The 27120-nt window shown below is 49.5% G+C and overlaps 10 protein-coding genes across 10 annotated transcripts; 5 read left to right on the plus strand and 5 right to left on the minus strand.

The window, feature by feature from the left end:
- Window positions 1–1767: 1767 nt before the first annotated feature.
- N7533_004371 (putative TFIID and and SAGA complex TAF10 subunit) lies at window positions 1768–2517 on the plus strand (the record flags this gene model as incomplete). The annotated part of the gene is made up of 2 exons (XM_057101021.1): window positions 1768–1848; window positions 2119–2517. 2 exons carry the CDS (start codon window positions 1768–1770, stop codon window positions 2515–2517), a joined length of 480 nt encoding a protein of 159 aa, XP_056960651.1.
- Window positions 2518–3267: 750 nt separating this feature from the next.
- Window positions 3268–3826, minus strand: N7533_004372 (mitochondrial 37S ribosomal protein uS19m; the record flags this gene model as incomplete). The annotated part of the gene is made up of 4 exons (XM_057101022.1): window positions 3268–3310; window positions 3397–3579; window positions 3693–3708; window positions 3784–3826. 4 exons carry the CDS (start codon window positions 3824–3826, stop codon window positions 3268–3270), a joined length of 285 nt encoding a protein of 94 aa, XP_056960652.1.
- Window positions 3827–4145: 319 nt separating this feature from the next.
- On the minus strand, window positions 4146–5631 carry N7533_004373 (inositol polyphosphate multikinase; the record flags this gene model as incomplete). Its single annotated transcript, XM_057101023.1, has 2 exons — window positions 4146–5349; window positions 5546–5631. The coding sequence occupies 2 exons, from the start codon at window positions 5629–5631 to the stop codon at window positions 4146–4148; spliced, it is 1290 nt and encodes a 429-aa protein (XP_056960653.1).
- Window positions 5632–6522: 891 nt separating this feature from the next.
- N7533_004374 (uncharacterized protein) lies at window positions 6523–8200 on the plus strand (the record flags this gene model as incomplete). Its single annotated transcript, XM_057101024.1, has 4 exons — window positions 6523–6564; window positions 6624–6709; window positions 6834–7088; window positions 7153–8200. The coding sequence occupies 4 exons, from the start codon at window positions 6523–6525 to the stop codon at window positions 8198–8200; spliced, it is 1431 nt and encodes a 476-aa protein (XP_056960654.1).
- Window positions 8201–8445: 245 nt separating this feature from the next.
- Window positions 8446–9650, minus strand: N7533_004375 (quinone oxidoreductase family protein; the record flags this gene model as incomplete). Its single annotated transcript, XM_057101025.1, has 3 exons — window positions 8446–8493; window positions 8552–8726; window positions 8785–9650. The coding sequence occupies 3 exons, from the start codon at window positions 9648–9650 to the stop codon at window positions 8446–8448; spliced, it is 1089 nt and encodes a 362-aa protein (XP_056960655.1).
- A 1466-nt stretch (window positions 9651–11116) lies between these two features.
- N7533_004376 (uncharacterized protein) lies at window positions 11117–13915 on the plus strand (the record flags this gene model as incomplete). Its single annotated transcript, XM_057101026.1, has 1 exon — window positions 11117–13915. One exon carries the CDS (start codon window positions 11117–11119, stop codon window positions 13913–13915), a length of 2799 nt encoding a protein of 932 aa, XP_056960656.1.
- A 378-nt stretch (window positions 13916–14293) lies between these two features.
- N7533_004377 (uncharacterized protein) lies at window positions 14294–16160 on the minus strand (the record flags this gene model as incomplete). The annotated part of the gene is made up of 2 exons (XM_057101027.1): window positions 14294–15981; window positions 16025–16160. The coding sequence occupies 2 exons, from the start codon at window positions 16158–16160 to the stop codon at window positions 14294–14296; spliced, it is 1824 nt and encodes a 607-aa protein (XP_056960657.1).
- A 4029-nt stretch (window positions 16161–20189) lies between these two features.
- N7533_004378 (M24 family metallopeptidase) lies at window positions 20190–21545 on the plus strand (the record flags this gene model as incomplete). Its single annotated transcript, XM_057101028.1, has 1 exon — window positions 20190–21545. One exon carries the CDS (start codon window positions 20190–20192, stop codon window positions 21543–21545), a length of 1356 nt encoding a protein of 451 aa, XP_056960658.1.
- Window positions 21546–21928: 383 nt separating this feature from the next.
- On the minus strand, window positions 21929–24106 carry N7533_004379 (tryptophan synthase beta subunit-like PLP-dependent enzyme; the record flags this gene model as incomplete). The annotated part of the gene is made up of 3 exons (XM_057101029.1): window positions 21929–23510; window positions 23605–23908; window positions 23971–24106. The coding sequence occupies 3 exons, from the start codon at window positions 24104–24106 to the stop codon at window positions 21929–21931; spliced, it is 2022 nt and encodes a 673-aa protein (XP_056960659.1).
- Window positions 24107–25130: 1024 nt separating this feature from the next.
- Window positions 25131–26216, plus strand: N7533_004380 (uncharacterized protein; the record flags this gene model as incomplete). Its single annotated transcript, XM_057101030.1, has 1 exon — window positions 25131–26216. One exon carries the CDS (start codon window positions 25131–25133, stop codon window positions 26214–26216), a length of 1086 nt encoding a protein of 361 aa, XP_056960660.1.
- Window positions 26217–27120: the final 904 nt, after the last annotated feature.

Consider the following 27120-nt stretch of genomic DNA (forward strand, 5'->3'; position numbering starts at 1 on the left):
GGTAGTATCAACATCGAGCTCGGCCATGAAATTTGCCCTTGATTATCTTGACTGCACCGGGTGTTTGAAATCAGTGGTAGGCATGACAGAAAAACAGAATTTTGGCTCTCTTCAGCGGAATATTTGACGGACCCCCAGATTCATCATTGTTGGCTTCTGGATTATTTGGGTCATGTAAGACTAATTCGCGCCAAAAGTACTCGTTTATCCTGTCAGTCTTTTCGTAAAGAACATTTGCTTGATTTTTCAGCTCATTAATCTCCGTTGATAGATCCGTGCACAAATTATAGCTTGATTTGCAGATACTGCTTCGCTTTGAGGAATGAACTGATTTCATCCAGGATTTGCCGTGGCAATTTCGGACCAATCGCGAATATGGATTCGTTCAATTGTGTGGCCAAGGGGTCTGGCTTGAGTAATCCCGGCCACTGGTGTGTCTCCTTGGCGTATCCAATCGCGATTAGACGTTGATAGTAGATGTGCCGGCTAGGGAAAGGACCACAAATCTAACAGCAGCTTAACCTTCAGAAATGTCATAATAGGTAGATAGTGCCATATCGATGGTACTTTGGTCCCCGAAGAGAAAGGGATGAATCTCGAGCAGAGGGTCAATTGGCCCAAAGACGTCCCCGTTCCAACATATGATTACATCCTCACAAAGGCTCAGGAGTCGAAGAGAATTTGATCATGACCGAGCTGCGTGAGCAGGAAGAGACACGCAAGGTGGGTTGCCTGAGCTCTCGGACAGATCAAGCCAATGAGATATTTGTGGTAATTCAGTTGTGCCCATACTGACTGAATCGTGCTGACTCGCTGCAGAAGAGGAATTTCCAAGCACCGATCTATCGCGGCGAAAAGCTCGTACCTAAGTCGCGTGGGTCCAAACTGTTGATCAGAAGGTCACCAGGGTTACTGTCACTGTATTGGGACCTTGCAAGAGCTTCGGCGGATCGGAGGGCTGCTTTTCCAACTTCACGCTTTGGCAAATCCTCCAGTGATTCTTGCGGTCTTCTCGTTGATGTTTGGTGCTGCAGCAGGCCACAGCACCGCAGGAACAGAGCTCACATTACTCTAAGACTCTTATTCCTTCTCGAAGAGGGCGCAGCCTGTTAGTATGTGTACTAGCAGGATAGAAGAATGGCTGAGGCTATCAAATACGTACTAGTAGATATAGTAGTGTACTGACTAAGCGTGTGCGACCTGAGGCCTCTGTTCTAGATCTTACCATATCCTAATAGTAATAGTGAAACTAATTATAATAAGATACTCCTCTAGGTATATAATCTCAATAGTTACTACTAGTAATTATTACTCCCTCTCGTCAACTCTTATGGATCATATATCGTGAAAAATAAGGACCGGCTCCACCGCCGAGATAGGCCGTGCACTGACCTCCCGCGTGTGACTGGCTCTGCGACGCCTAATGCAATAACCATAGGACGAATATCTGACCACTCCCAGCTCACCACGGAATTGATTGGTCTCGTCACACCTGGTCCCTGCAGCCTATCCTTTGATCCTATAGGGGACAACATCCATGACCTGCCCACCATGAGCGAACAACCTTCCCAGACCCCCCCAGCCGCCAAACGGGTCACAAGAGCACCCCAACCCGCCATCAGCTACTCCTGTCGAGCCAACCACTGATTCGGCCGTGAAGCCTGAGCCTGACCTTGACGCTTCCATCGAACAAGATATCGACATGAATGCAGAACAGACCCAAGCCACCGGCGACGACAACGCCCCCTCCCTACAGATGTCGATCCCATGGCCGCCGCCCCGACGCCTTCCAAGAAGGAGACCAGCTTGCGCGAGTTCCTAGGCAAGATGGATGATTATGCGCCAATCGTACGTGATATCCCCTTATCATCCCATCCCTCCCCCCCTCTTCCGGGCTCGGCCATGCTATGCTATGCTGCGACCACCAGCCCAAGCTACTACGTACTCGCCGCGTGATCTCACCTCACCTCACCCTCACGCCAGTCCTCATATGAAGAGACCTCCGCGAAAAGACATACCCAAGGACCATTGACCCAACAATAAAGAACCAAATAAAGCTAACATTCATACCAATCCTCCAGATTCCCGACGCAGTAACAGCTCACTACCTCACTCTAGCCGGCCTCCCACCCCCAGGCACCGGCCCCAACCAAACCCCCCCCACACCTCGCACGTCTCCTCGCGCTCGCGACGCAGAAATTCGTCTCAGATATCGCAGCCGATTCCTACCAGTTCGCGCGCATCCGCGCCTCTAACAGTTCCTCCGCCAACAACCCCATGGGCAGTCTGACAGCTGCGTCTGGTCTCGGCGGGCCCGCGGGCCCTGCGCCGGGCGGCCCTGCTGGCGCCGACAAGGGGGGCAAAGGAAATACGCATCTCGGCATTCAGCGGGCTGGATTTGGAGGTGGGGGTTCGGGTGGTACAGGACAAGGCCGGACGGTGCTTACCATGGAAGATCTTGGCATGGCAGTTTCCGAGTACGGGGTTACCGTGAAGCGCGGCGAGTTCTATCGTTGAGAACTGGCTGGCTGGCTGGCTAGCTGGCTGGGACAGACTGAGATGGGGGTTTACATTGTGAGCGTTTTTTGAAGCGCATCGCTTTTCGTCCGTTTGGTCTGGTTCTCGTGCCTCGCTCTTTTTTCCCGGTGGGGGTTTCTTTTCTTATGTTACTAACTACGATGGGTTTCGGCGCTGGCGTACAAATCGGTCAAGCAGGCTGCTAACATTCGGCCCGGGCATATTTTGGATGGGAGGGATGTTTTTCCTTCTGGGAATGGTGTTCTCTTTTTTTTTTCTTTTCTACTTTCTACTTCGTTGCTTTGTTTGCGGCTTTCGATTCATCTGCATCTGTTGGCCCTCTTGTGCTACATGATCGATGTATAGCATTTGAATCAGATATAAATTATGGTGAATGCATTTTTCCATGGCTAAACTCCATCCCACGAGTAGGTAATGTCACAAGGGATACCGCTGATCAAACTATCTGTACACGGCACTGTGGCCAAATAAAAGAAACAAGGTGCTTTCAACGAAGCATGCCCATCGATATCCGGCCTGAATCGCTTTCCTCCGCTGGGTATAAGGATTTGATTTTGACTGATCTCTGCAATCTCGGAAATCCAGTCTCGAGCAGTTGGGCGAAGAAGGGCGATTGTTGGCTGGGAGAATAGATTGAAGCGAAGCCGGTACTGGGCGTTGGCGTTGGCGTTGGTTTCAAGAGCCAAGAAGTCTTCCTAGCCGGGACAATGCGGCAATCAGACGATTCGCTTATTTGTTCTTGGACTGCTTGTAGGTGAAGCGCTTTCGGGTCCTGTATTGATTGATCTCCTGTCAGTAGAGGTTCGGTCTGCGGATACCCCGGCCTGGAGATCGCTGGCCGGAATTGGCTAAACATACGCGACATATTCTCCGAGCTTGCGGCCGACCATCTCCTCCGTGATCTGGATCTCTTGGTAGGTCTTTCCGTTGTGGACAGCGAAGCGCAGGCCGACGAAGTTGGGGAGGATGGTTGCGGCGCGCTTTTGGGTGCGGATTGGGGGGGTGTTTGGTGGAGGGGGGAGGGTGCGCGGAAGAGGTAGACTGTGTTGGTGGAGGTTAGTATTCCAATTCCATGTCAAGCGAATTCATCCTCCCAGGGCATTTCATCGAGCAATGGCGGAGGGGATACGGTTGAATTGACGGGCTGAACGTACGGGACAATATTCGGGCCTGTTGAGTGTGTCAGTTACGGGGTTCCTGCAGGATATCGGGGTAGCTATTTTCAATGGAATCAGCGGAACATACCTTTCCAGACCGAGCGGCCCAGCAGAGCACGCGTGGCAAACATTTTGACGTGCGATTGTCCGTGGTCGTGATCCGCTGAGGTCGAAACCTTTTTGGAGATTTCGAGATTACGTCAGCGTGAATATCCCGCGGCGATTGGTCCGAAGTATACCCCATATTTACTACTGTTGACTCCAGAACTCAAGCCCAGGAATAGATTTTCGCTTGGAATTAAATGTAGAAAAGCCGCTTGAAAATGCATTAACTGTGCTAAATGACTGAAGGTCTATATATAAGGAACGGTCGGCTTGGCAAAAAAATTCCACACAAGCGCCAGCTGTTGCCAGCAATCAACTGGGTTGGTGTACTCTCGGAGCCTACGTTCACAGAGCAAGCTCCTCAAAAACCTTGACTAGGCTTCGGATGCCCATCAACATGTTCTCATCCGGCCCTTCTCCAGGGGCCCATCTGGCATGGGCAAAATCAATCACGCGGAGGTCGTGGACTTTTGGTGGGTCTTCTTCGTCATCCTCGTCAACTAACGTGGGCATCTCCATTGTTTGGGGATCAATGCTGATGTTGATGGCTGTTTGGGCCATGCCGTTGACATCAACAAGCTCCAAAGCCTGTTCTGATATTTCGAAGCCATTTTCTTCATCGTCTTCGTCGTCGTCGTCTTCTTCTTTCTGATCCCTTGGATCCGGTATCTTCTTTTCCTCTTCTAATGCATCTTCCATCGCCTCTGGATCACCCTCGTAGACAATCAATACGCTGGCAGAGTACATGCGACTCTCTTCAGCTTCAAGAACTTCCTGGATATTTTTCAACTCCTTGGCCAATCGCTCAGCAATCAACTTAGAGCGGTCCACCTTGCCAGCTTTGGCTCCGGCGAGGAAGGTCTCAAACCCTTGCTTCACATTTCCTTCGTGAAATGAGCGCCCATACCACTTGTCATATCGTCGGAACCCGTCCTTCTCAATGACTTCTCCCCTTGCGCCTTCCGAGCCCTCGTATTTTGTGGCATACGGGTCGGTATGGGCGCCCTCGTTCGTCCCACCATTCTCACCCGTCCATACTTTCATCCCGGCAATCCGATATCCCAATGTAGAGCTCGTTGTCTCCTTGGAGACAGCATCTAACTTGGTGCGTTTCGCTGGCGGAGCATCGTCCGCCCAGAGTCTAGCTCCGAGCTTAACATCCAACACGTTTGGTCGGCGAAACCCACAAGCGACATTTTCCAGTACAATGGACAAGCCCGTATCCAGCTTCTTGCCCCCAGACGGCACCCAGTGCTGTTCTAGCACATGGTTGGATTTGGCGGCGCTTGGCGCGGCGGACTCCCCCTCCGCTGGAGTGGGGGGAGCAGCTGGGGCCTCAAGAGGGCCAGGAAGAAAAAGAGCGCCGTCTTCCTGGGCGGCCGCGATCGCCAGCGGTTCCTGCTGATCGGAGGCCGAGAGAGTGCCCAGGAAGAGGGGCATGAACTCTTGGAAGGCGTTGTGGAAGTTGCTCGATTCGTAGAACTCGATCTCCTGTTTCGTGCACGGTTTCGCGATCATGTAGCCGGAATGAGTGCAGCGGACGCCCTCACTAGAAAAAGAGGGGGTTCATGTTAGCAGGATTCAGATCAGATCAGAAGCTTCCAAGCTCCTGGCCATATAGCTTAACTTGTCGCTGGCCCTGATCGGCCATGTACGACCGTTGACCGTTGACCGTTGACCCGTTGGCGGCAAGCTTTCGGGCGGTCGCGTGGACACCGGACGAGTCGGGGAAAGGCGAAACTTACTGGCCCGCGGCAACATGGTCGAATGGGACCAAATCATCGCTACCTAGCTGCGGCGTCTTGCGACTGTCGATTCTTGAGGCGGGCATTGTGATGGAGAGGTGAATGGAAAGTAAGCGATCGGCTGGTTCAATACGGTGGATGACTCAACAAAGCAAACGGTACCAAGGTTGAGTTGAAATTGAGATGTAGAAAAAGTTTGACAGGGCAAGGGGTCAGGGACAGGAAATCCGGGGTATAAGTACCACTGGTAGTATTTGCATCTACTAGTAGCAGATAGATCTGGGAAATAAATGGCCGATCAGATGTCAGCGCTTCCATTAAGCCGGTTTTGAGTACCCAGATATTAACCTTAGAATTCAAGTTTCGACCGTGCCACTGACCGTGCGACTCAGACCGGGGTGTTGACATTACTAGTACTACTCGTAGATACTACTAACTAGTAACTAGTTACTAGGTAGTTAGTGCAAGCTACTACTATAGTGACTGAGCACAATGGCAATATTCAATTTGAACTTGCTTGAACGGAAAGTAACTAGGTATGTTGAAATACATGATGGGCAGGTAAATATATTGTCTCTGATATACCTCAACTGGAAGATGTAAAAATATAATAGTTGAGCACTCCAGGGCTGGCATGATATACTAAGGGCGCTAGTAATAGAAGTGTAGAAGTACTAGTACTCTACTACTAGGTACCTAGGTAGGTAGGTACCCAGGTATCCATTAAATCAGTAAACAAACTAAACGGGAAGGAACCATTCAAGCAGCAACTTGGAAGGCACCACCTGGGCACTGGGCAGTTTGCTCCTGCAGATTCACATCAAACTCTTTCCTTCGCTCTTTCTTCTCCTCCTTTTATTAGGATATACTCTCTTTGATCTCAAATCTCCCCATCTCTCCTTCTCCTTCTCTCCCAGACATCTACATCGTCACTTGAACCATCTCGCACCAACCGCAGCTTTCATTTCTAACTCAAGATGGCAAAAGGCAGCAAGCGGCCCAAGACCCAGCGAGGACTAGTTAGTACACAGAAGCTACAGAAGATCGGCAAGAGGATATCTCTGATATATTCGAATAGAACAAGTCTACTGGCTTTGAAGAATACAATGCCGATGGTCCACTCACCCCAGCTGAGCACGACGAGCTGTCCCTGCTTTACAATCCGTAAGCCAGCCCACTCATTTCCCTAACAAGAGCAAGACTGACAGTTCAATTCAGAAGCCGTTCATTCATTGAGTTTGTGCTTTCACTTATATCTGATACCTACAACCTCTAATTTTCAACACAGTCGATTCGAAGATGCCCTTATGCGTTTCCAACACAAGCGCCGGATTCTTCCTGACAGATTGAACGTTTTTCACAAGTATTTGGAGTACGGCGGTGTCAGTGCTGGTCCCAATTATGGCACCGGTGTGAGCGCCAAAGAGGTAAAGGGAATGACCGATGAGGAAGCCATGCAAGCTCGAACTCAGACTGCTGTTGAAAAGTCCCGAGAGGGCCTGAAGCTGGATATCAGCTTCAACGAAGTTGCCAAGGGTTTCCTGTGAGTGATTGATATAGATCAATATTTCCCTGTCAGACTTGTACCGCCTTCTAATACGGCCCAGTGGCTCGTTCTTTGTCAGTCACTTCAATCCCGAGCGTCGAGAGGACATTGACCTTGCGACGGTTACGTTGAGAAACTTTTACACATATCTTCTCTACCATGACGTTTGTCCCGAATATAAGGATGACCTCGAACAGGCGCGAAAGACCTGCGACCTCGCTGCCATTGAACTTTTGAAGACCATGCAGCTCGTTCACAAGGCCCCAGGGGCCTTCAATCGATGCTGCTCAATGCTGTTCGGGGGATACCATTTTGCTTCCGAGTGGGAAAGCACCCCAGTTGATGGCCTAAAGAGTGGAATCGAGAAATCTGACCAGATTGCTCGTAAAGTGGTCAAGTATGCGATTGCAGGAGCCGGTTCCAACGAGCAAGCTTCCCGATTCCAGGAGTTGGTCCACCAGAACTCCATTTCTACTATGAAGCTCGAGGACATTGACGGCTTTGAGATCCTTGAAGTGATCCAGCCCGACGATGCCACCTGCGAATTTTATCAGCAAAGCGCACCGGATCTGGTTCCCGTGGGTAAGATTCGTGCCAAGTCTTACCGTGACCCTGCAAATCCAGACATCGACATGTCCCCGGATGAACGTGCGGAGTGGGACAAAGGCAATGGACCGGCTTATGACTTGGAATTCTTCCTTGAACCTGAACTTCTTGAGCTCTGCTACCCTGGGCTGAAGATCATCACAGGTATCTGGGAAATCAACTGTGGTGTCTACTACTTCGACGAGATCATGTCGACATTGCCCTCGTTCTACACCCTGATCGCAAATGATCTCATGATGCACTGGAGATGGCCACAGGAGTTGTCAAAGGAGGATAAGAAACAGGATGATGCCATAGAACAATCTGCCAGGGAGGCAGTGGACCAGTATCTGAAGGCCAATGATCCGAAAAACCCTAGTGACAGTACCGTCGTGGCGGGCGTCTCTGAAAAGGTCCTGGAGAAATGCAAGGAAATGACTGACATAAAGAATCTGAAACTAGCAGGTCCACCAAAGGAAAAGACTGGGATGGAGGAATCCGACTCGGACGATGATGAGCTCTAGTGGCCTGGAATGTCTTCTTTAGCCCGGTGATTACTATTCTTCCCTTTTTTTCCTGGAGTTATCTGGTGACGGTGATAGAGAAGGGGGGTTGAAAGGAGTCTCAAACAGTTATGACGTTATGAATCTTGATTCCAAGATTTGATATTCATGGAGATATTCTCGGCTAAAAACACAATCATCTCCCAGTAAAATGTCCATTGCTGTTAAATGGAATTCTTGGCTCATATATAGCTGATTTCTACATATTAAGGCTTGACAAGGGACTTGCCTGTAGTCTTTCTCCCCTCCAGATCCTATTTGAAACACCGTCAATAAAGTTATCCACGAAACAAGGGCAATTGAATTACTTACAGTGTGTACCTGAGCAATATCCTCCAAGGGGTAGATCTTATGAATCTTGGTCTTGAGCTGACCGGAGCTGAGCAGGCTGAATAGCTCGTTGGTGTAGAATTCAAACTCCTCACGGGTCTCGATATAGCCGAAGAGAACGGGACGCGCAATCTTCACACACTTGGGAGAAAGTTTGCTGGATATACCGTTAGTATCGCCGTGGCAAGTAATTTTAGGCAATGGAAGATACTCACGGTAGAGGAATAGGAGGAACAGGACCGCTTGCATTGCCAAACCAGACAATCGTGCCTTTGCGCTTGACAGCTTCCAAGCTGCCTTCCCAAGTATCCTTGCCGACAGAGTCGTACACGACGTCAACTCCCTTACCACCCGTAGCCTCCTTGACCAACTTCACCCAGTCCTTACCCTCTTCACTACGGTAGTCAATCACCACATCTGCACCAAGCGACTTGACCAGTGCGCACTTCTCAGGACCACCTGCTGTACCAATGACCTTGGCCCCGATAGTCTTCAAGATCTGTGTCATGAGGAAACCAGCCCCACCAGCTGCAGCGTGCACAAGGACCCATTCGCCCTTCTGCACCGGGTAAGTCTCCTTGATAAATGAGAGAACGGTCAAACCACTCAAGAACGAAGCCATGACATCCTCATCGCTCAGCCCATCAGGGATTTTCACTGCCTTATTCGCTGGCGCAGCGGTATACTCGGCATAGCCCTGGGTAGCCAACCAAGCAACACGATCGCCGACCTTGAAGCCAGATGTATTGGGACCGATAGCTTGGACAGTACCCGCACCCTCACGACCGAGAATCTCCGGCTTGGGAGAAGCGTACAGACCAGTCCGGAAATATGTGTCGATAAAGTTGACACCGGAGATGCTGTTCTTCACTAGAAGCTGGCCCTCCTGCGGGGTGGGCACTGGGTGAGCGGTCTTCAGCTCTAGGACCTCAGGGCCGCCGGTCTTCTCGACCACAATGGCCTTCATGGTGGTGGGAATAGACATGTTGCGGAAGGAGACGAATGGCCGGGCGGAAACTGGTGGGAAATGACTTTTGAGAGCAGCGAGACGAAGAGTGCTTCGAGGAAGAGAGAAAGCCATGCCAGGGGAGGAAAACGAAGGCAGGTTGAATAAGTATATTGTCACTTTACTCAGAGCTTCAATTTGTCATCGACCTCCCCGCATTCAAGCCCCCACGGCGGAATTCCGATGACGAATTCCCGGATTGTCCTCTTACACCTCTCCATTTTCACGACTAATCCACCATGATTGCCCAGGTGCGAAAATCCAAACCAGAAAGATACCTCCCGCACACGAATTCTATCGTCAATGGTACTCCCGACTTGAGCTGCTTCTCATCCACTTCGTGCAATTGACCCTCACGGATGCCGTGCCGAATTCTCGGAGCATCCGAATGTGGGGACTTGACGCACTTCCGTCGGGGAAAGTGATCGGATCCAATGACAAGCGTTCCCCTAGTGCCGGCACTTGTTGGAGTATCACTTCGACTGGATTGAATTGATGGGCAATGCCTGTCGCGTGCTATACTACATCATGAATTGTCGTGGCTGAATGATGAGCAACGGCCAACCATCATAGCCGCTGATGATGATCTCAAACTCTGCAGCTATGAATCGATCATGTGCAATGTGATGGTGGCATGACCATCTTCGTGGTCCCCTGCAGAGACCAACCTCACGCTAGTATTCGCCTTTTGGGCGCTTCGACAGCCCATCTGGAGGCGATGCAAGCCTCCTCCCTGCCAGATGAAGCTGAGCCACCTCCGTCAGACTGGGTGCAGCCAAAGGCTGGTCATGAAAAAAATTGGTGCCGGCTCTTCAATCTATGCTGACGCTCTGAATGGCACCAAGACCTGTACCCCGTCTTGATGTTAAGCGGCAGTTGACACAGAATGAGAGACACACCCACCCTTTCATTGAACCCTCACTTGGATGCTTTCAAACATTGAAAGTTCCGGCTCGACACGGAGAGGGCATTTTGAAAATCCCTTCGGTCGCTGGACGGTTAGACTTGGGCGATAACCCGAAACGAAAGCCATTGAGACATCGACGAGGCGTCCCCCGCAGGCTCTTTGTGCCCAATAGTTGGCAAGGCCTGCACATTCGACTTTTGCTTGGACCAGTCGTCCTTGTGATGCCCCTTGTTGACAATGATCGCTCTGCATCACTCCGCATGGTTGTTTTGCTTCAGCCTGATGCTATTTCGGGGGTGATTCGTCCACTTTCGCCCAATCGAAAATGCGGCCCTATCAGCGATCTCCGGCCCAGTATGCTGCCCGATCCTATTTGGCCGCCAATTTATATACCCCGGCCAACCCACGACACACATTCATTGAAAGCTTTGTTTACTCGAAAAAAATTTTCACTCCCGCCCGAGCCTCATTGTGCAACGACTTTTTTTCTCTTTCACGGCCCAACTCGTTCCTACTTAAGTACTATGAGCCATTCTTCTCGACAGTCCTCATCAAACCTCATCGTACCCGGCTAGCATATTTACTTCGCCAAATACCGACTAATTGGTATATGATATAATTTTATTCTCACACAATGCGCCCTTCTCGAAGCAGTGTTTCATCTGCTCGAAAGAGCGCACCGACTTTCCAAAGCCACCTTCCTCGCCAATGGCCTCCGCGACCTTTTGCTGAAGAAGAGCCCGTTTCTCTCGCGAAAGAACTCCATGGCCTTTCGAAACTCAGCGAGAAGCCTGGCGTTGAGGGTATCCGCGAAAGGGGTGCTGTTGATCAGTACCCCATCATCGTTGGATTGAACACCGCTCCCGTATCGACATCGGTCCCCCTACCCAGCATCCCCAATGTGCCTGGACTAGGCAACTTTTCTTCAGATGAGAGCTCTGGGCCAACGACACCATCGCCTCCAGCTCCTCGAGCCCCTCAGGTTTCGCAAGCTCCTAGTAATGCGTCTGCAGCGCCTCGACCACCCCAGGCCCCTCGAGCTCCTCAAGTTTCTCAGGCTCCTGCAGCCTCTGCAGCCCCTGCTGTTCCTCGACCTTCTCCGGCCCCAGGACCTACATCTCGCGCAGCCCCGGTGCCTCGCTCTCAGACCACTGCCCCCTCGCGACCACCACCACCGTCAGCTTCGTCTGGATCCAATAATCCCCGAGGCCGAGCACATGCGGAAATCCATCAGCAACCTGCTCGCGACGCAACTATGTATCCACCCCGGCGATCTCGCTCCCGGTCTCTCTCGCGAGCTACAGTCTCCACCCAGGAGGATGTACCTGTATTTATTGCTCCCCACAAATCGCGAGGCGACAGACCTGAGCGACCTCGATCTCCGTCTCGAGGTCCGGTCTACGAAAGGGCCTCGTCGCGCCCCTCAAAGTCCTCAATTGGCCGGTCCAACAGTGCACGATATAGAAGCTCAGCTCCACGATTTGGGCCCAGTCAACGCCAACGAGAAAATTCCGGATATCTCTCGGACTCGGCCACTATCCGCAGTAGAAACTCCTCTTCATCTGGCTCTACTCCACAAACAAAATCGACTTTTGGTCAGTTCAACGGCCTTTCGGTTGCAGAAAGACTCGAGGAGAAACTTCAGCTCCGGCGAGAAATGCGAGAGCGACAGCAAGAGCACGGCGAAGCAGCATCGTTTTCGGATACAGAAATACGCCCAACTATCTCCAGAGTGAAGCCACTTGTTTCAGCTGGACCTCCCTCAGTTGTGGGACCAATAGGGTATCCGCCTCCTCTTGAGCCTGATCGTGCCCCAAACTTCCGCACAGATGAGCGACCACCAGTGACACGTTCACGAACGACTTCGGTGACGGCAGTTGGACCGCCGCCTTCTCGATCAGCTTCCACAGCACATAAGGCATCGAGGTCGGGCTCAACTGACGATGGACCACCAGTCACACGCCCACGAGCAACTTCATCAGCTTCAGTTGCACCACCGCCCGCTCGATCATCCTCAACAGTGCGCAGGGAATCGAGGTCAACTTTAATTGACGATGGACCACCAGTCACACGCCCACGAGCAACTTCATCAGCTTCAGTTGCACCGCCGCCCGCTCGAACATCCTCAACAGTACGCAGGGAATCGAGGTCGGCTTTAATTGACGATGGACCATCAGCCACGCGCCCACGCGCTACCTCATCGGCTGCGCTTGCACCGCAGCTCTCTCGATCAGCCTCCATGACGCGCAAGACTTCGAAGTCAGATTCATCCGATGATGTTCCACCAGGTACTAGAAAATCATCGCGGCCACCAGCGTCCGTTAAGTTCCAAGACGAGCCGATTCAACAGCACAATTCGTCTCAATTGGTAACCACCCGTCAACCAAGTCCGCCCCGGAAGCTCCCAGCTCCCGTTGGACTATGCCTCACTCCATGCCCTCGCTCCACCCCCGTGGCAGGTCACCAGGACTGGTATACCCTCAAAGGGCTGACGCATCTAGATATCTGTCCAACCTGCATGAGCCAGATTGCCCACTCTCGTTATCGAGATTATTTCATTCCTAGCCAATCCAAGCCTCCGAATCAAGCAATCCGCTGTGCCTTCTCCAACGCCTGGGTCCGCCTCGCCTGGACACAAATGATCAAAAAGCAACAAGACAGTCTCGAAACCCTGTACCAGATGACCCGGCCGCCGCCAGGAACCCGCCCATGCCCCGGCCGAACCATCACCGACCAAACCTGGCACCGCGTCGTTGACCCAGACACCGGCCTCTACCTACCACGCTTCCAGGTCTGCGGCACCTGCGCCCGAAAAGTCCGCATCCTAATGCCACCCCACCGTGACACCTTCCAACACTGCCCCGAACCCTCAGAGCGAGTCTGCGACTTCGTCACGAACAGCCCGCGCTTCGTCCAATTTATCGACCTACTCGACAGCGCCGCCACCCGCGCAGAACTAGACCCATCCCGTCGCCCCGACCTGCGTGAATTCCTCTCTTACGCCCGGCGCAAGGTCGTTCTGCGTGATTGTCGACGCGATCGACCCACGATGAGTACGTGGCATTATATCCCCGCTCTGCCGGAACTGAGTGTCTGCGAAGACTGCTACGATGAAGTCGTCTGGCCTCTTGCGAAGAATAATCATTCCATTGCGCGCATGTTTTCTACCTCTATGCGATTACTTCCGGGGGACGGGCCGAGTCGTTGTCGTGAGGCGACGTGTCAATTGTACTCGGCTCGGGTGCGGGCTCGATTTCGGGATGCGGTGTTGAAGGGGGATTTTCCGGCGCTGAAGAGTGTTGCTTTGAGGAGATTTGAGGCTGAGCAGAGATTTAGGGATCGGAGGGAGGAGTTGCTTGTTGCTGAGAAGAGGGGGTATGATTGTGATATGGAGATGAAGAAGGCTGTTGATGAGTGGCGGAGGTGGGAGTGATGGGTCGATGGATGGGATCGATGGATGAGCTCTAAGTTCAGGATATCGGTTGAAAAATGTATTATCTTTTGTATGTTTCAGTTGGCGGTTGTATGGTTGTCTTTTTAATGTGTAAAGTAAGATGGGATCTAAATATCTTTTCTGGTCACGACCTAGAAGTAAATGCCAAATGTAGTACGAGTATTCCTATGACATCGTGATCTTCGGAATACACTCTTTGTAATTACAATAGTAGAAAATGGAATTATAGGGCGTATATGAGTAGGTGGGTAATAATAGAATTCAATTTTTTTTTATGTCTATGGCAGATTGAAGAGGATAACTCGGAATCTGGCGGACCTAGTTACTAGGGCTTCTTCCACCCTACATCAGAATAAATCATGCGTCCTCTTCATCGCTGTTATTCTCGTCAACTTCGGAGTTGGCATCAACTGGCTCATCGTTGCTGTCCTCATCTGGCACATTCAATGCCACGTCACTGTCGTCTTCCACTGGCACATCCGTGGCTGGCTTAAAGTGTATAGATACATCGACCATGAGTGCTTTTCTATCACTGCCGATGATTGGCATACACCAACACTCTTTCGTATCTTCCGTGTCCCTATGATCCCTTTTTTGCTGATCAAGCGTCATCGGAAGGACCTCGCCAGTTTGCATGTTTTCGAAATTGAAAGACACTAGCGACTCCTCTTGATAGCGAGACTCTTCCCCTCGCCGACTCACAAAAGGGCCAGCTACAACACTCAGTTGATCGTCAACCCTGTACTTACGGAGGCATAAGTCGCGGGTTATTGTCGACACTAGCAAGCAGTTCCTCCATGTATCATAGTCAACAAAATCCAGAATTCGTTCATAGAGTTCCGTCGGGAAGATCCCTGCTGATTTGGATACCACGAGGCGGCTCGCGGCGGCGTCAAAAAAGTTGGCGAGTGCTGTGAGACCGGGGAAGTAGCCTTGAAGTCTTTGCTTTGACCCTGTGCAGTTTGACCGCAAAGTGAACTTACCGCGACGTTCCCATTTCTTCATTTCCGGCTTCAACTCTGGTCGATTGCGTGGATGTGTACTCAGGCCATATTCAGCACGGAGAGGCGAGAAATTGATAGCACGACTGGCTTTTACGAAAGGCTTTGCTTCATGACCGGAGCAGGAGACCTCCGCAAAAGCCACTTGAAAGAGGGATACAACGACAATCTGGAACCTGGCGCGTTTCTGCTCTATACCCCAAGTAACGGCTCTCATGATCGACTCATCATCAATCACCAGTGCAAGGCTGACAAGCACATCTTGAAACCAGTATGTCGTCTCTGTAGGGGACACCCCCGGAGGTTCGCCAGGTCGATGGAACGAGGAGCCAAATTCCAGCAACGGACCGTTATCACCAGCCAACTCTTCAGCAAGCCAGCCATTCCACTTGTGTAATTTCGAAGTGCAGTTCCACGATCCGCTATGGCAATGTTGAGGGTTACACCGCTGAGGAGGGAAACTGTAGCATTTGACCTGACCAGACGCCATCGAGATGAGAGCAAAAACCAGCTCGCGAAAGACAAACGAGCCCGGGCTCCACTCCATTCCAAACCTGAGGATCATACGCTTGTATTGATCAAGCGTGCAAGCCGCAATGTGTGTCAGAAATGCCTTTCCCGGTTCCGCGAGGGCTGTCTTCGGGGTTACGAGGTGAAAGTCGTAGTGAGTCTCTGTGTTCCGCTCAGGAATCGTCAAAGCCGGCGAGGCCATATGGACTTCTGGGCACATATCGAGGGATATGGTCAACTCGTTCTGATAAATGCTCTCAACAATGGAGTGACGCCACAGTTCGCCCTGGCGCGGGATATTGTCCAGCTTCCAGTGTATGGTGTTGTTGATTGTAAAGATCTCCTGGTCGAGGTTGATGATGTAAATGTACTCAACCCAATCCTCACTCCGAATCACCGGGAATCCAGAGGGAATCACCTCGAACTCTTGGAACAAGGAGGCATCGGGTTCAACGTTTTCAAGGATTTTGTAGACGTTGTTTTCAAGGGCACTTTCCCTGTCCGCATACATGGACCGCATCGACTCAAGCCACTCTGCAAACTGTCAGTATAATTCAAAGCATCTCTCTCGACTTACTTTGGTATTTCACAGGGTCGCTGGGGATGCTAGCGACAATTTTGGCGCCGAGACCCTCTAGGTAGCTGTCGAACTGGTGCCAGCGGATGTAGTAACGCCCGCGGAAGCGCACGATCTCAAGGCCTCGAGTTCCCATTGAGAGTTTGCTGCAAATTTCAATTGAATTCCAGGTGGTCAAAAAGATGGCTATGAGAGATAGGAGAGGGGAGAGGGAAGAGGGGAGAGGAAAGTACAGGAACTACAAACAGAAGGTGAAAGAATGCCTGGTGCCTGAGGCACCCAAGCCAAACAGCACATCAAGAGCCCCAACGGTAGGCAATAGCTGACCACTATACAGTCATTCATCAAAAACTTGTGTTTTTGATACCAAAAGGCCTGGGGGATATTTTGGGAAACTCAGAAGCCAACCTAGGACAATATACCCCGAATGTGAAGAAATTCCCCATCTACTAACTTCTCTTTCTCCCTCATGTTTTGCGCTCCTGATCTGCGACTAAGTTTTCCTCGCCTCTAAATTATCCTAAGAAGCATATAATTCTCCTCGTATGTGATGGATCCACACTGAAATCGTACTATTAGATATTCCGTCTCTAAATTGCTGTTAGGCAAGTCGGTTGTCTGTTCAATCAAATTCCATTGCTTTTCGAACCACAAATGCAAAACCCCTCGCTATTTGAAAATGCATATTGTTGTCCCAACTAACGTTTTCTTACATATGATTCATATGTAAACTATCGCTCCCGTTATCCAAAATAATACCAGTACGGTGGAATTTAACCGTATTGAAAAGATATATGGCATAGTCCAATTACGGCAGATTACTGATGCCTGGGACCTCCTTCATTGCGCAAGAATCCCACTTGAGAGGGTAAATCTCTTTCTGAACTAAGGTTGTCGCGTTGTGAGGGTAGTGGTCGCAAAGCTTCTCCGTCATGAGAATAGTCAATCGCGTTGTGAAAGACCACATAGAGGATGGAGAGAGCCATACTATTCCAACTGTTAGTTCCCAGTGGATACTTAGCCTATCCCATTTGTGACTTACTCCAGCTGCGCTTGTTTTTATGTGTGCTCTTGATAGTCGTTGATGGGAGATTGAAAGGCCTTGTCGAGATATCTTGTGACTGGCCGAATTTAGGTACTTGCGACGAGTGTCTCATGTCTGAGATTACATCACTATCATCAGTTGAAAAAACAGTCGCAGCAACGGAATCTTGCTGGGATGGAGATGTCGAATATTCAGTTGCTGAGCTATTCTGCTATTTCTGAACTTGAGCTTCTAAATGTCGAATGTATCTATTTTTTGGCGTCCTATCTTAGCGACCTCTAACCAAACAAACGAATTCAAGGGGCACTTACATTTTTGATACCACGATTTTGTTGGTACCCGAAAGATACTCACATTCAATTGATCGGCGGATGCAATTGATGCAAGGTTCTTTTCCAGAGCGTTTTATGATGCTTTAACTGCAGGCAGTACACCTACGTTATGTTAGTTTTCGCTCGCAAACAAGATCAGGGTTTGATCATCGCATGCATTTGCAGTTCTCCTGTTTTTCTGGGGATGGGTGTTAATTTTCGCGCGTATTCGTCGTCCAGTTTGCAATGCCTGTGGGTTTTCGTTATTTATCATGTCAGATTACCCCGCTCAATAACCGGCAACCTCTCTGGGGCTAGTAGAAAAATGAGGGTCCATTTTGGCATTGATGTGGCGACGCTCCGATGGCGTAACATACTAGGCGACGCGTACCCTTTGGCCGCCAACGAGGTGTCCGCAGCTCAAGAGTTCTTCTCGCAGACCTTCTGTCTTCCAATTTGCGGAATTGCTGCAACACTATATTTTGTCACCTGTCTTACCTAAATTACTTCTGTAGAAGCAATGCGGGCCACCCTTCATAACGCGGAGAATCCGGGAGTAGCCTAATAACTACTCATTGTGGAGGTGCTCGGAAGGAGAACCCGAGGGCTCGGATGAGTGAACGGTCATTGGCCGAGTATAACCTCCTGGACTGTCTGTGAGAAAATAGACAACAGGCAACGGCTATCGAGAACTCTTTTGAGTCACCAAGAAGGTGGCTCGATATTTTTGCTTGGCGTTGCTTCACATAAGGTAAAAGGTTGGGAAAGACTAATTTTCCTTAAGGCCAAAAGCGGGTGAAACCAACTTCATTTATCATCTTTCTTACTAATATGACTTGTGTTCACCGATAATAACATATATAGCACGTCTCGGGGCAAATATATGGAGAAACTCAATCGTCGTCTCCATGGTGGGCATATGGAGCTTGAACCCCAATTGCTGATTGAAGTCTCAAGACGCGCATGCTATTTTCTTCCTGGTTTGCTGCTTGTTCACAAACAGAATTCTCAGTATAAATTGAACATAGTTTCACCAGGCTTGCCCAGTTGTCTTACTACTAGTAGTATTCTTCAATAATATAATCTGACGATGTAGTTCGGGGGCGGGTTGGTGTCGGTGGAGGTGGGTTATCTGTTAACTGGCATAAATAGTACTACCGCGACATTCACAGCAATGCCAGCTTTCAAATACCTAGTGGGTATTTCAATTCAAGTCTTATCAGTTCAGACTCGACCCTGTGTTGAATATCCGCTCATTAAAAACTGATGATTGGGGTTTTGTGAAATCAGCTGGTTGACACGAATTCTCCCAATTCTTCAAGTTTAAAACTTGATATCCATTTGCCTTTACTAGTACAATATATGTAGTGTATCAGTTAGATCTACGGTCAGTAATACTACTAGTACCAAGCCATTGGGTCCCATATATACTTGGATATGACATTGGAGTATAGCATCAGGACTCGGAATGTATGACCCGCCCGGGCGCCCGGGCGGTTGTGCGGTTTTGCGAGATTCGTGGTATACTAGTAGGTCTGTACTTGTACTACCTATTCGGCGATCAACCGATCCGACGACTCCGACGGGTCTCTCTCCCGAGGTCGGTTGCGCTTCATGTTCGAGACCTCTGTTATGTGCCCAGCCCAGGTGGGGAAATGCCCAAGTGCTACTTTATCATTCTTGATTTGGATCACAGGATATCGGTATCTCCAACTTCTGCCGGCTTCCTTTCCCGGGCTTGATATACAATTTCTGGCCCAAAATATCATGATGCCAACTCTACAATCCAGATCATAATCATGCATGGACATTGCGTTAGATCATTATTTAAATTAAAGAGGATTTACATGTCAATTTTGCTGTCTTCAGATTGTACTATTTCTAGCACTGTCACCATGCACGCTAATGCATTGCATCCACACTGGCCAGATAGTGTACACCTAGGTATATTCAACACGTGTAAGTGACTCTCATTTCTTGAAACTTGAAGTTTCCTGCCGTAACTGTATCACATATGATGGCTGTAGAGCATGGCTGCCGCAAAGTCTCAGACGATATGTTATTCGATCCATGGATATTTTGGTAACAGCTTTCTGAATTTCGATCTATTGGCTCTGTGTATGTTTTCAAACTTTGACAATACTCTCACATAGCTCAAAGCACCGTTGCTTATCTGTAAAAAATTGAACCTTTTTCTGTGGCGCAAGCCTACTTTAAAGTATCAGAAACCAACCTATTCTGCTGTCTGGCATGCACTTATTGTGATCTCAATTTAGCCTTGGAGTCGTCTCGTTTTTCGGACTTGCTTTCATTTACCCAGGTAGCCTCATTAGGCTGAGCTGAATCATGCGTGATACATGGACCTCCAATAGTTGTTGTACTGCTACTGAGTCGACTAGACTAGATAAAAGCTTTGATGCTTCCATCCGCGTGACCTGTGGACGTTGTCTGAAGCAACTGCCTATTTATTGTCAAGGTAAATTATTTATAGTGCAGCGAACTGCTCCACTTGAAAACTGCCAATCACACGATGATCTTGCTGCATTCGAATTTGGGAATGGAACCCGACTACTCAGTCTATCTGGTTCGACCACCCGGCTACTACACTACATTACCGGATGCGGATTGCCTCCAAAAAACCATGCCTCAGAACCCAGCTGTTACTTATAAGAGGAGCCTTTATTTCCAAATTCAAATCTTCTGCGTCTTTGTCAATTCACACTATTATCTGGCTGGCAGAGAGGAAAGGTATGCTCGGTCATCTTGTGCACAGCTTTCTCGATTGTTGTAAGAGCAAGTTCCATCCACGATGATCGAAAAATTGAACTCACCGTGCTCCATTCCTCCTCACTCTCGCCGTATCGACCCGACCCGGGCGCCCACAATTATTTTCAAACCAGATGGCTCTGCCAACGACAACGACCGCGTAGAAATCGGACCTACTCCGTTGGCGTTCGCAGAGTGGCAGCATCTTGGCTTGCAGCCGCCCCACCTACCTACTATGCGCGCGTTTCGTCTGAAGCGCATATGTGATCAGTTGAACGACCGCGGCCTAGGTGGTATCCTACTATTTGATCCCCTCAACATTCGTTACGCCACCGACTCCACCAATATGCAAGTGTGGACCACACACAATCCTGCCCGCGCCTGCTTTGTTGCAGCTAGCGGTTATATGGTCCTCTGGGATTTCCATGGCTGTGAGCATCTTACTGCACATCTACCACTAATCAAAGAACTGCGAAGTGGCGCATCGTTCTTCTACTTTGAAACAGCCGACCGTACCAGTGAACATGCCACGCGCTTCTGCTTGCAAGTTGACAAATTACTTCAAAAGCATGCCGGTAATAACCGTCGGCTAGCTGTGGACCGTATTGAAGTCGCAGGCCTACGTGCCTTGGAAGCGCTGGGAGTGGAAGTTTGTGACGGGCAGACTGTCACTGAGCATGCTCGGAAGATTAAGGGTCCAGATGAGATCAGGGCTATACGTTGCGCAGTCGCATCTTGTGAAGCCGCGATTGGCGAGATGCGCCAGGCTATGCGCGCCGGCGCCACAGAAAACGATGTCTGGGCTGCTCTACACGCTGGCAACATCCGCCGTGGTGGCGAATGGATTGAAACACGCATACTTAGCTCCGGACCGCGCACCAACCCTTGGTATCAGGAGTGCGGGCCGCGAGTAATTCACGACGGAGACCTGGTATCATTCGATACCGACCTCATCGGTGTATACGGGATGTGCGTGGACATGTCGCGCAGCTGGATCTGCGGCGACCTCGAACCTACGGCAGAACAGAAACGTCTGTATCGCATAGCCCATGAACATATAACCACCAACATCGAGATGGTCAAGCCCGGGGTACGCTTTACGGAGCTGACACGCAACGGTCACCGCCTGCCTGAAAGCTGTCGTCCTCAGCGCTATGCTGTGATGTTCCATGGTGTAGGCTTGTGCGACGAGTACCCGAGCATTCGCTACCCGGAAGACTTGGAATCTTTTGGCTACGAAGGAGAGCTGCAACCGGGCATGGTTTTATCCGTCGAGGCCTATGTCGGAGAAGTCGGCGGCAAGTGTGGTATCAAGCTGGAGAACCAACTCCTCGTGACAGGGACCGGCTATGAACTGTTAACTCACTATCCATTCGAAGCGAGCTTCCTGCGCGACTGATTCTGAGCCAATTATCGCTCATGCTATCCTCGTAGCCAAATACGCATTTCAACCATTTTTGAATGCTGCATTTCTCTCCATGAACTTGAATCAGACATTAAAGTTTCGGGTCGCAATCGGAGACTGACTGACACATGAATGCAATGTACCTAGGTAGTTTAGGGAATGATGATGTGGGTAATACAGGGCTTTAGGCGATACAAGTTCATTTTTATAACGAGCCCTGGTGGTAATAGAGATCACTGGTTTTTAAATCTCAAGACCTCAATCAATTCACTTTGGTACTGTCATATATCAAATATTCACAGCTCCCTATAAAAACGACCCTAATACTAGCAGTATATCACTTGCAGCTGTTAAACCGTCTCGCTTACAATAGTTCATCACAGTGTCAGTTCAAAATCCATGTTGGCGTCTTTTTCCGTCGCACACAACAAAATATTGGTCCCGCTTTCCATAGTCCTGGCAAGCTCTATCGCAGCATGTACTGCATAGCCATACTCTGCTTCAAGATGGATCCCCTCTGTCTCTACAAGTTCCTGCAGACCAAGCATTTTATCCGTATCAGTGCAAGCCATGAACTGTACTCTGCCGCTATCCTTCCAGCTACTCAGCTCAGGCCCGAGAGCCGGGTAGGCAAGTCGCCCTGGCATTGATTGCCACGGTAGAATTTGGCCATTGTCGTCTTGATGTACATATGTCCGCGCTCCATGGTAGATGCCTCGGGTCACCGAAGAAGCATCTCCTGTAGTGCCCGACAAACAACCTTCAGGCTCGACGGCTACAAGATTGATGCTAGCGTCTTTGGAGAAGGGATGAAAGAAGCCAACCGCGTTGTCCACGCTCGAAACCACCACATCTGGAGGATGGGATGTAGCCTCTATTATTTGTGCTCTTGCCTCCTCTCCCACCAGGGACTGGAAAGAGCGAACAATGAGTGGGAAAGGATGTGGTCCGATTGCAGAACCAATAACATAGTGAGTCGTTGGTAATTTACCAATCCACGCCCGTAATGCTTCATTGATGGCATCCTTGACTGTTTCTGAATCAGAGCCCACACACACTACGGTGGCCCCCAAGAGCTTCATTTCCGACACCTTTTTCTTTTGCTGGCGATAATCCCGAGCACCCATGTAGACAACACATTCCATGTCGAACTGACCACACAGAGCTGCTGTCACGACACCATGATTTCCTGACGCGGATTCGGCCAGAACATGAGTCTTCCCAAGCATCTTTGCCAGTAAAACTTGGCCAAGGCTATTATGTACTTTGTGGCTTCCTGTGTGTTTGAGGTTTTCTCGTTTAAGCCAGATGCTTGCACCGCCATGTTTCCGCGTAAGATTACTCGCCATTTGAAGAGAAGTTGGACTTTGGCCTCGTGGGAAGTGAGCCCAATATTTTGTCCAAAACCCAGTATCCTTGTAAGAATCCACAAAGATTTGTTCTAGGTCCATTAGGCAGTCCATGAGCAATTCTGGGATGTATTGCCCCCCGTAATCGTCAAACGTACTTGGAAGAACAGTGTTTCTGGCTGTGGAATGACCCGCTAGAAGAGGAACATTTGCCCTTGGCTCAGGTGGTATCCTCTCGAAAACTGCCTTAACACAGAGTCGGCCAGTGAGGTGGGAACAAAATTCTTGGATCCGCTGTGCTCGTTGACCTGGCGGTGCCTGACCGAGAACAGCAATGACTTGGGAGCCAAACACCACCCCTTCAGCAAGATCTTGCATTGTTAGAAAATCGTCTCTTGTGCTAACTCCGAGTCCTAGGGCAAGCGGAGTATCTTTGGAGAACTTTCGCAATCGCTGTATGAACTGACAAAGCTCGGCGCTGTTTCTTTCTCCATTGGGACCAGTCACACCCATTCTCGAGATCCCGTAAAGATAAGAATCAGCAGTTTCACAAGCCATTTGAAGGCCTGAGTCTGACATATTGGGTGCTATGACCGGAATGTACGATAATCTGCCACATGATCAGCTGTGAAGTAAGGTAGCCCTGGAGGTTTCTCCTTTGGTAAATTTCCGGTTCCAGAGGCTCATCAGATCAGAATACCTACCCAGCTTTCACACATAACTCACGAAATCCCACAGATTCCTTGCAAGGAAGGTCGGCAATCAGAAACCCATCAACTCCTGCCCGTGCTGCCTCCAAAATGAATTTTGGTGCCCCATAGTGTATGACAGGAGTGCAGTAGCCCATAAGCACAATTGGAATGTGCAATCCTCGAGTTCGAGCGGTCTGAACTACTTCTAAAACTGTGGAGACAGAAGTACCATTTCGCAAGGCGACAGCGTGTGCGTCTTGGATTATAGGGCCATCACCAACCGGATCGCTGAATGGAATACCCAGCTCGATAATATCTGGATATTCGTTACAGTAAGCAGTGGGTAGATGAACGGGTCTCGTGAGACCGCTCACTTACCAATCCCTCCTAATTGCATTCCCAGGAGAACATCAATGCCCTCGCTTATGACGGGGTAGTTCGCCATTGTGAAAGCGATCCCGGCCGCCCGAGTCTCCTTTTTAGCTATGGAGAAAGCCCGCCGAATATTCTCCATTCTATATTTGCGAGTCCAGAATGATGAAGAGAGGGCCGTGGACAGCCTTAGAAACCTTAAAACTTGAACGATCAGATCCTACCTTGGTAGTATGTTTTCCAACATTCCGGCCACATCACTTGAAGTTGTTTTTCTCCCGTCACGCTTCTCAATTCAAGGTATCGCTTAAGGCCAACTGGGACTAGTATTCAGCCCAACCTTGCCTGCGTTGGAAATTGATTAACTAGCCTCACGGAATCATAGCCTTGCCCCGCTTTCCAAGGTTGACACGGCCCGTTGACAGGAAACGCCAAGTAAGCTAGGGAACAACGAAGATGTTTGCCTGTCAGCAGATTTGCTAATATTATCTTCAAGGATTCCAAAATTGACGGGGCTTTCAAATACGTAACGGACTGTCATGATCCTGCAATGAACAGCCAAAGTGACCGCTCCCCCTTCCTTAGCTAAGTGGGCCGTGATCGATTGACCTTGTAGCCAGGATTTGATCCTACGAAAGTCTGAACCAATTTCTCTACCGCATGACGCATTTTACTTGATTGCCAAATGTGTCGTATCGCAGGGTATTCGTACTGACTAGTCCCGAGGTGACCAATTAACATGATTGATTGAAGAGCTATCCAGAATATCGCCGTTGAGAGCGTTGCATCGCTTCAGGGGTTATTTAGTATTGACATGTTACAATACGGATGTTCCGAATTGACCCGATTTACCAAATAAAATTTTAAGGAGATTGGGGCGACTATAAATCATCCAGTGCGAGTGATAAAGTACTACCCCTCAGTTTAATAGAATGCTCTTAAGTTCTCGGGGTGAGAAGTCTTTCACTGCCGCATTGAAACGACCGCTGCTACAATGGGAGCTATAGACACTCTTTCTACCGCGGTGGGACTTATGGAGCCCGATCTTGGTCACTTTGTACGTGATTCACACTCATAGAATATGAAGGCTAATTAAACCATAGATAGCACCCTCCAATGGGTCCGATTCTGGGCCAACTTATCCCGAGAGCTGGAACGATATCCTCATGCCCTACCTGAGGGACACGTTAGTCTTTCATGGCTGCTATACGAAAGAAGACAAGAACCGCCATTTGGAGTTTTTCAGCAACCATGTTACCCGCTGGCTGGGGCCTGGTCCCTCATATAATCCAGACACGGGTCTCGCTGTTATGAAATATCCCTCATCACTCACCAACGACCACACCCCTTTCGAGGTCAGTTGTTGCTGGAAAAGCAAACTTCAAGGTGGAAAGCCAATCGTTCGCTACGTGACGGATGTGATTCCTTTTGATCTCGAAGTATCCAGGATGGCTGGCTTTAAGAGTGCCATTGAGGTTATTACAATCCTTGATCGTGTGTCTCAATCCCCTAAAGGCGAGCTCGTTTTGCGTGCCTTCCCAAAGCTATGGTCCCATATCACTGAAAGAATGATGGTGTATGAGCAGAAGACTCATTCGGAGCCGTGTAAGAAATGCTCGCCATCAGCGGTTTTTGTCGGGTTTGATCTTGTCGATTCGGTGTCATTCGCCAAAATGTACTGGTTGTTTCCGAGTTGTCAAAAGACGCCGGAACTTGTTCAAGGTGTACGATATATGCTCGCATCGTGTGTGGACAATAGTCCTACGATATTTTCGGGAATTATTCAAAACTGGACCAATATTGAAAATCATTTCAATAGTTACCCAGATATCCTGCAGCCCAGAATGCTATCGGTGGACGCGACCAAGTTCCCGGAAGCCCGGGTGAAAATTTATGCTCGGCGGATTTTCTCTGGGACCAACGACTTCAGCGATATTGAGCCCCATCTGAGCTTGAACGACACAATATCTCTACCAGAGGCATTTAGGGACACGTGCAAAAGCCTCTGGGGCTCTCTGGTAGGACCTGAAGACTCACAGCCAGGGAAAGGGCCCAAATACTGTCTTCTCCTTTACGAGATTGGGACAAAATTATCCTCGAAGTCCCCTGCTGAGGGTGTTTCTGCAAAGCTATACATCATGTGTCAAGAGATTCCTCGCGTAGATTCCTTTCTTGCGCGGCGTCTGTATCAGAACTGTGCTGTTCTGCAGGATGCAGAGTTGATCAAGTATGAACTCCGTCCTCGTGAATAAGTCAGAGGTGACATGAATGCTGATACTTAGCTCACAGGGAGTTTTCTGCATGCCCGGACCCCACTGCCTTTATTTGCGAGTAAGTCAACCCTTTTTCTGGACGGCTATTCAAGTGATGACTGAAATTATAGGGTTGGATTGGCACCGAGAGGCTCAGAAGCTGAGGTATCCATTTATTGCAGTCCTTGCTGGTCATCGAGAAAGACATGGAAAGACTGTGTTGAAGACGATGGGCGCCTGAAGAAATCTCGAAGGGTGCTCAATCCCCGATAGAGCTGTGATATGGATTTTTAACAAATTGTTGGTTTTTGATGTTTAATGAAAGAAAATGAAGTAGAAGGGCTAATGCCACATTTTGCCGAAATGTCTCAAGGGCGTAGATTTGAGACGGAGGACAGCTACTAGGGTACCTAGGTAGGCGGAGGAATAATGAGGGATCATGATGTGAATTCTGAGACAAACTTGGAGGGATGATCATAACTATAGTACTAATAGTAGTATGTAAGGTTGCACGCTTCGAGGTTTCTGTAATTTTCCAAGGTCCAGGATCATTTCGCCAAAATGCGCGGGATAAAGTGAGATTTCTTCAATCACTCTATATTTTATACTTCGAAGTTGATTGAGATGCCCAGTGACTTGGATGATGTGAGCCTTGGAAGTTCCAAGGTTGAAGGCACCTGCCAGTAGGCATAAGGTTGGAACTCGGGTGTTGCATAGTTTTTATTCTAAAGGACTAGAACTGGAAAGCTGCAGAGCTCTTGCACCCGGACAATTAATTATGAAAATAAAGTGAGATTTCTTACGTTCCAACTTGATATGGAAATTCCTAAAAGGAGTGGAAAAAACCAAACAGAGCCCCTTCCCCTAACCGACACTCCCAATGAACCGTGACCGCATCACACAT

This window comes from Penicillium manginii (assembly GCF_028828005.1).
Source record: "Penicillium manginii strain IBT 31320 chromosome Unknown utg000004l:1.0-7231830.0:1.0-7236170.0, whole genome shotgun sequence".
Classification (NCBI taxonomy): domain Eukaryota; kingdom Fungi; phylum Ascomycota; class Eurotiomycetes; order Eurotiales; family Aspergillaceae; genus Penicillium; species Penicillium manginii.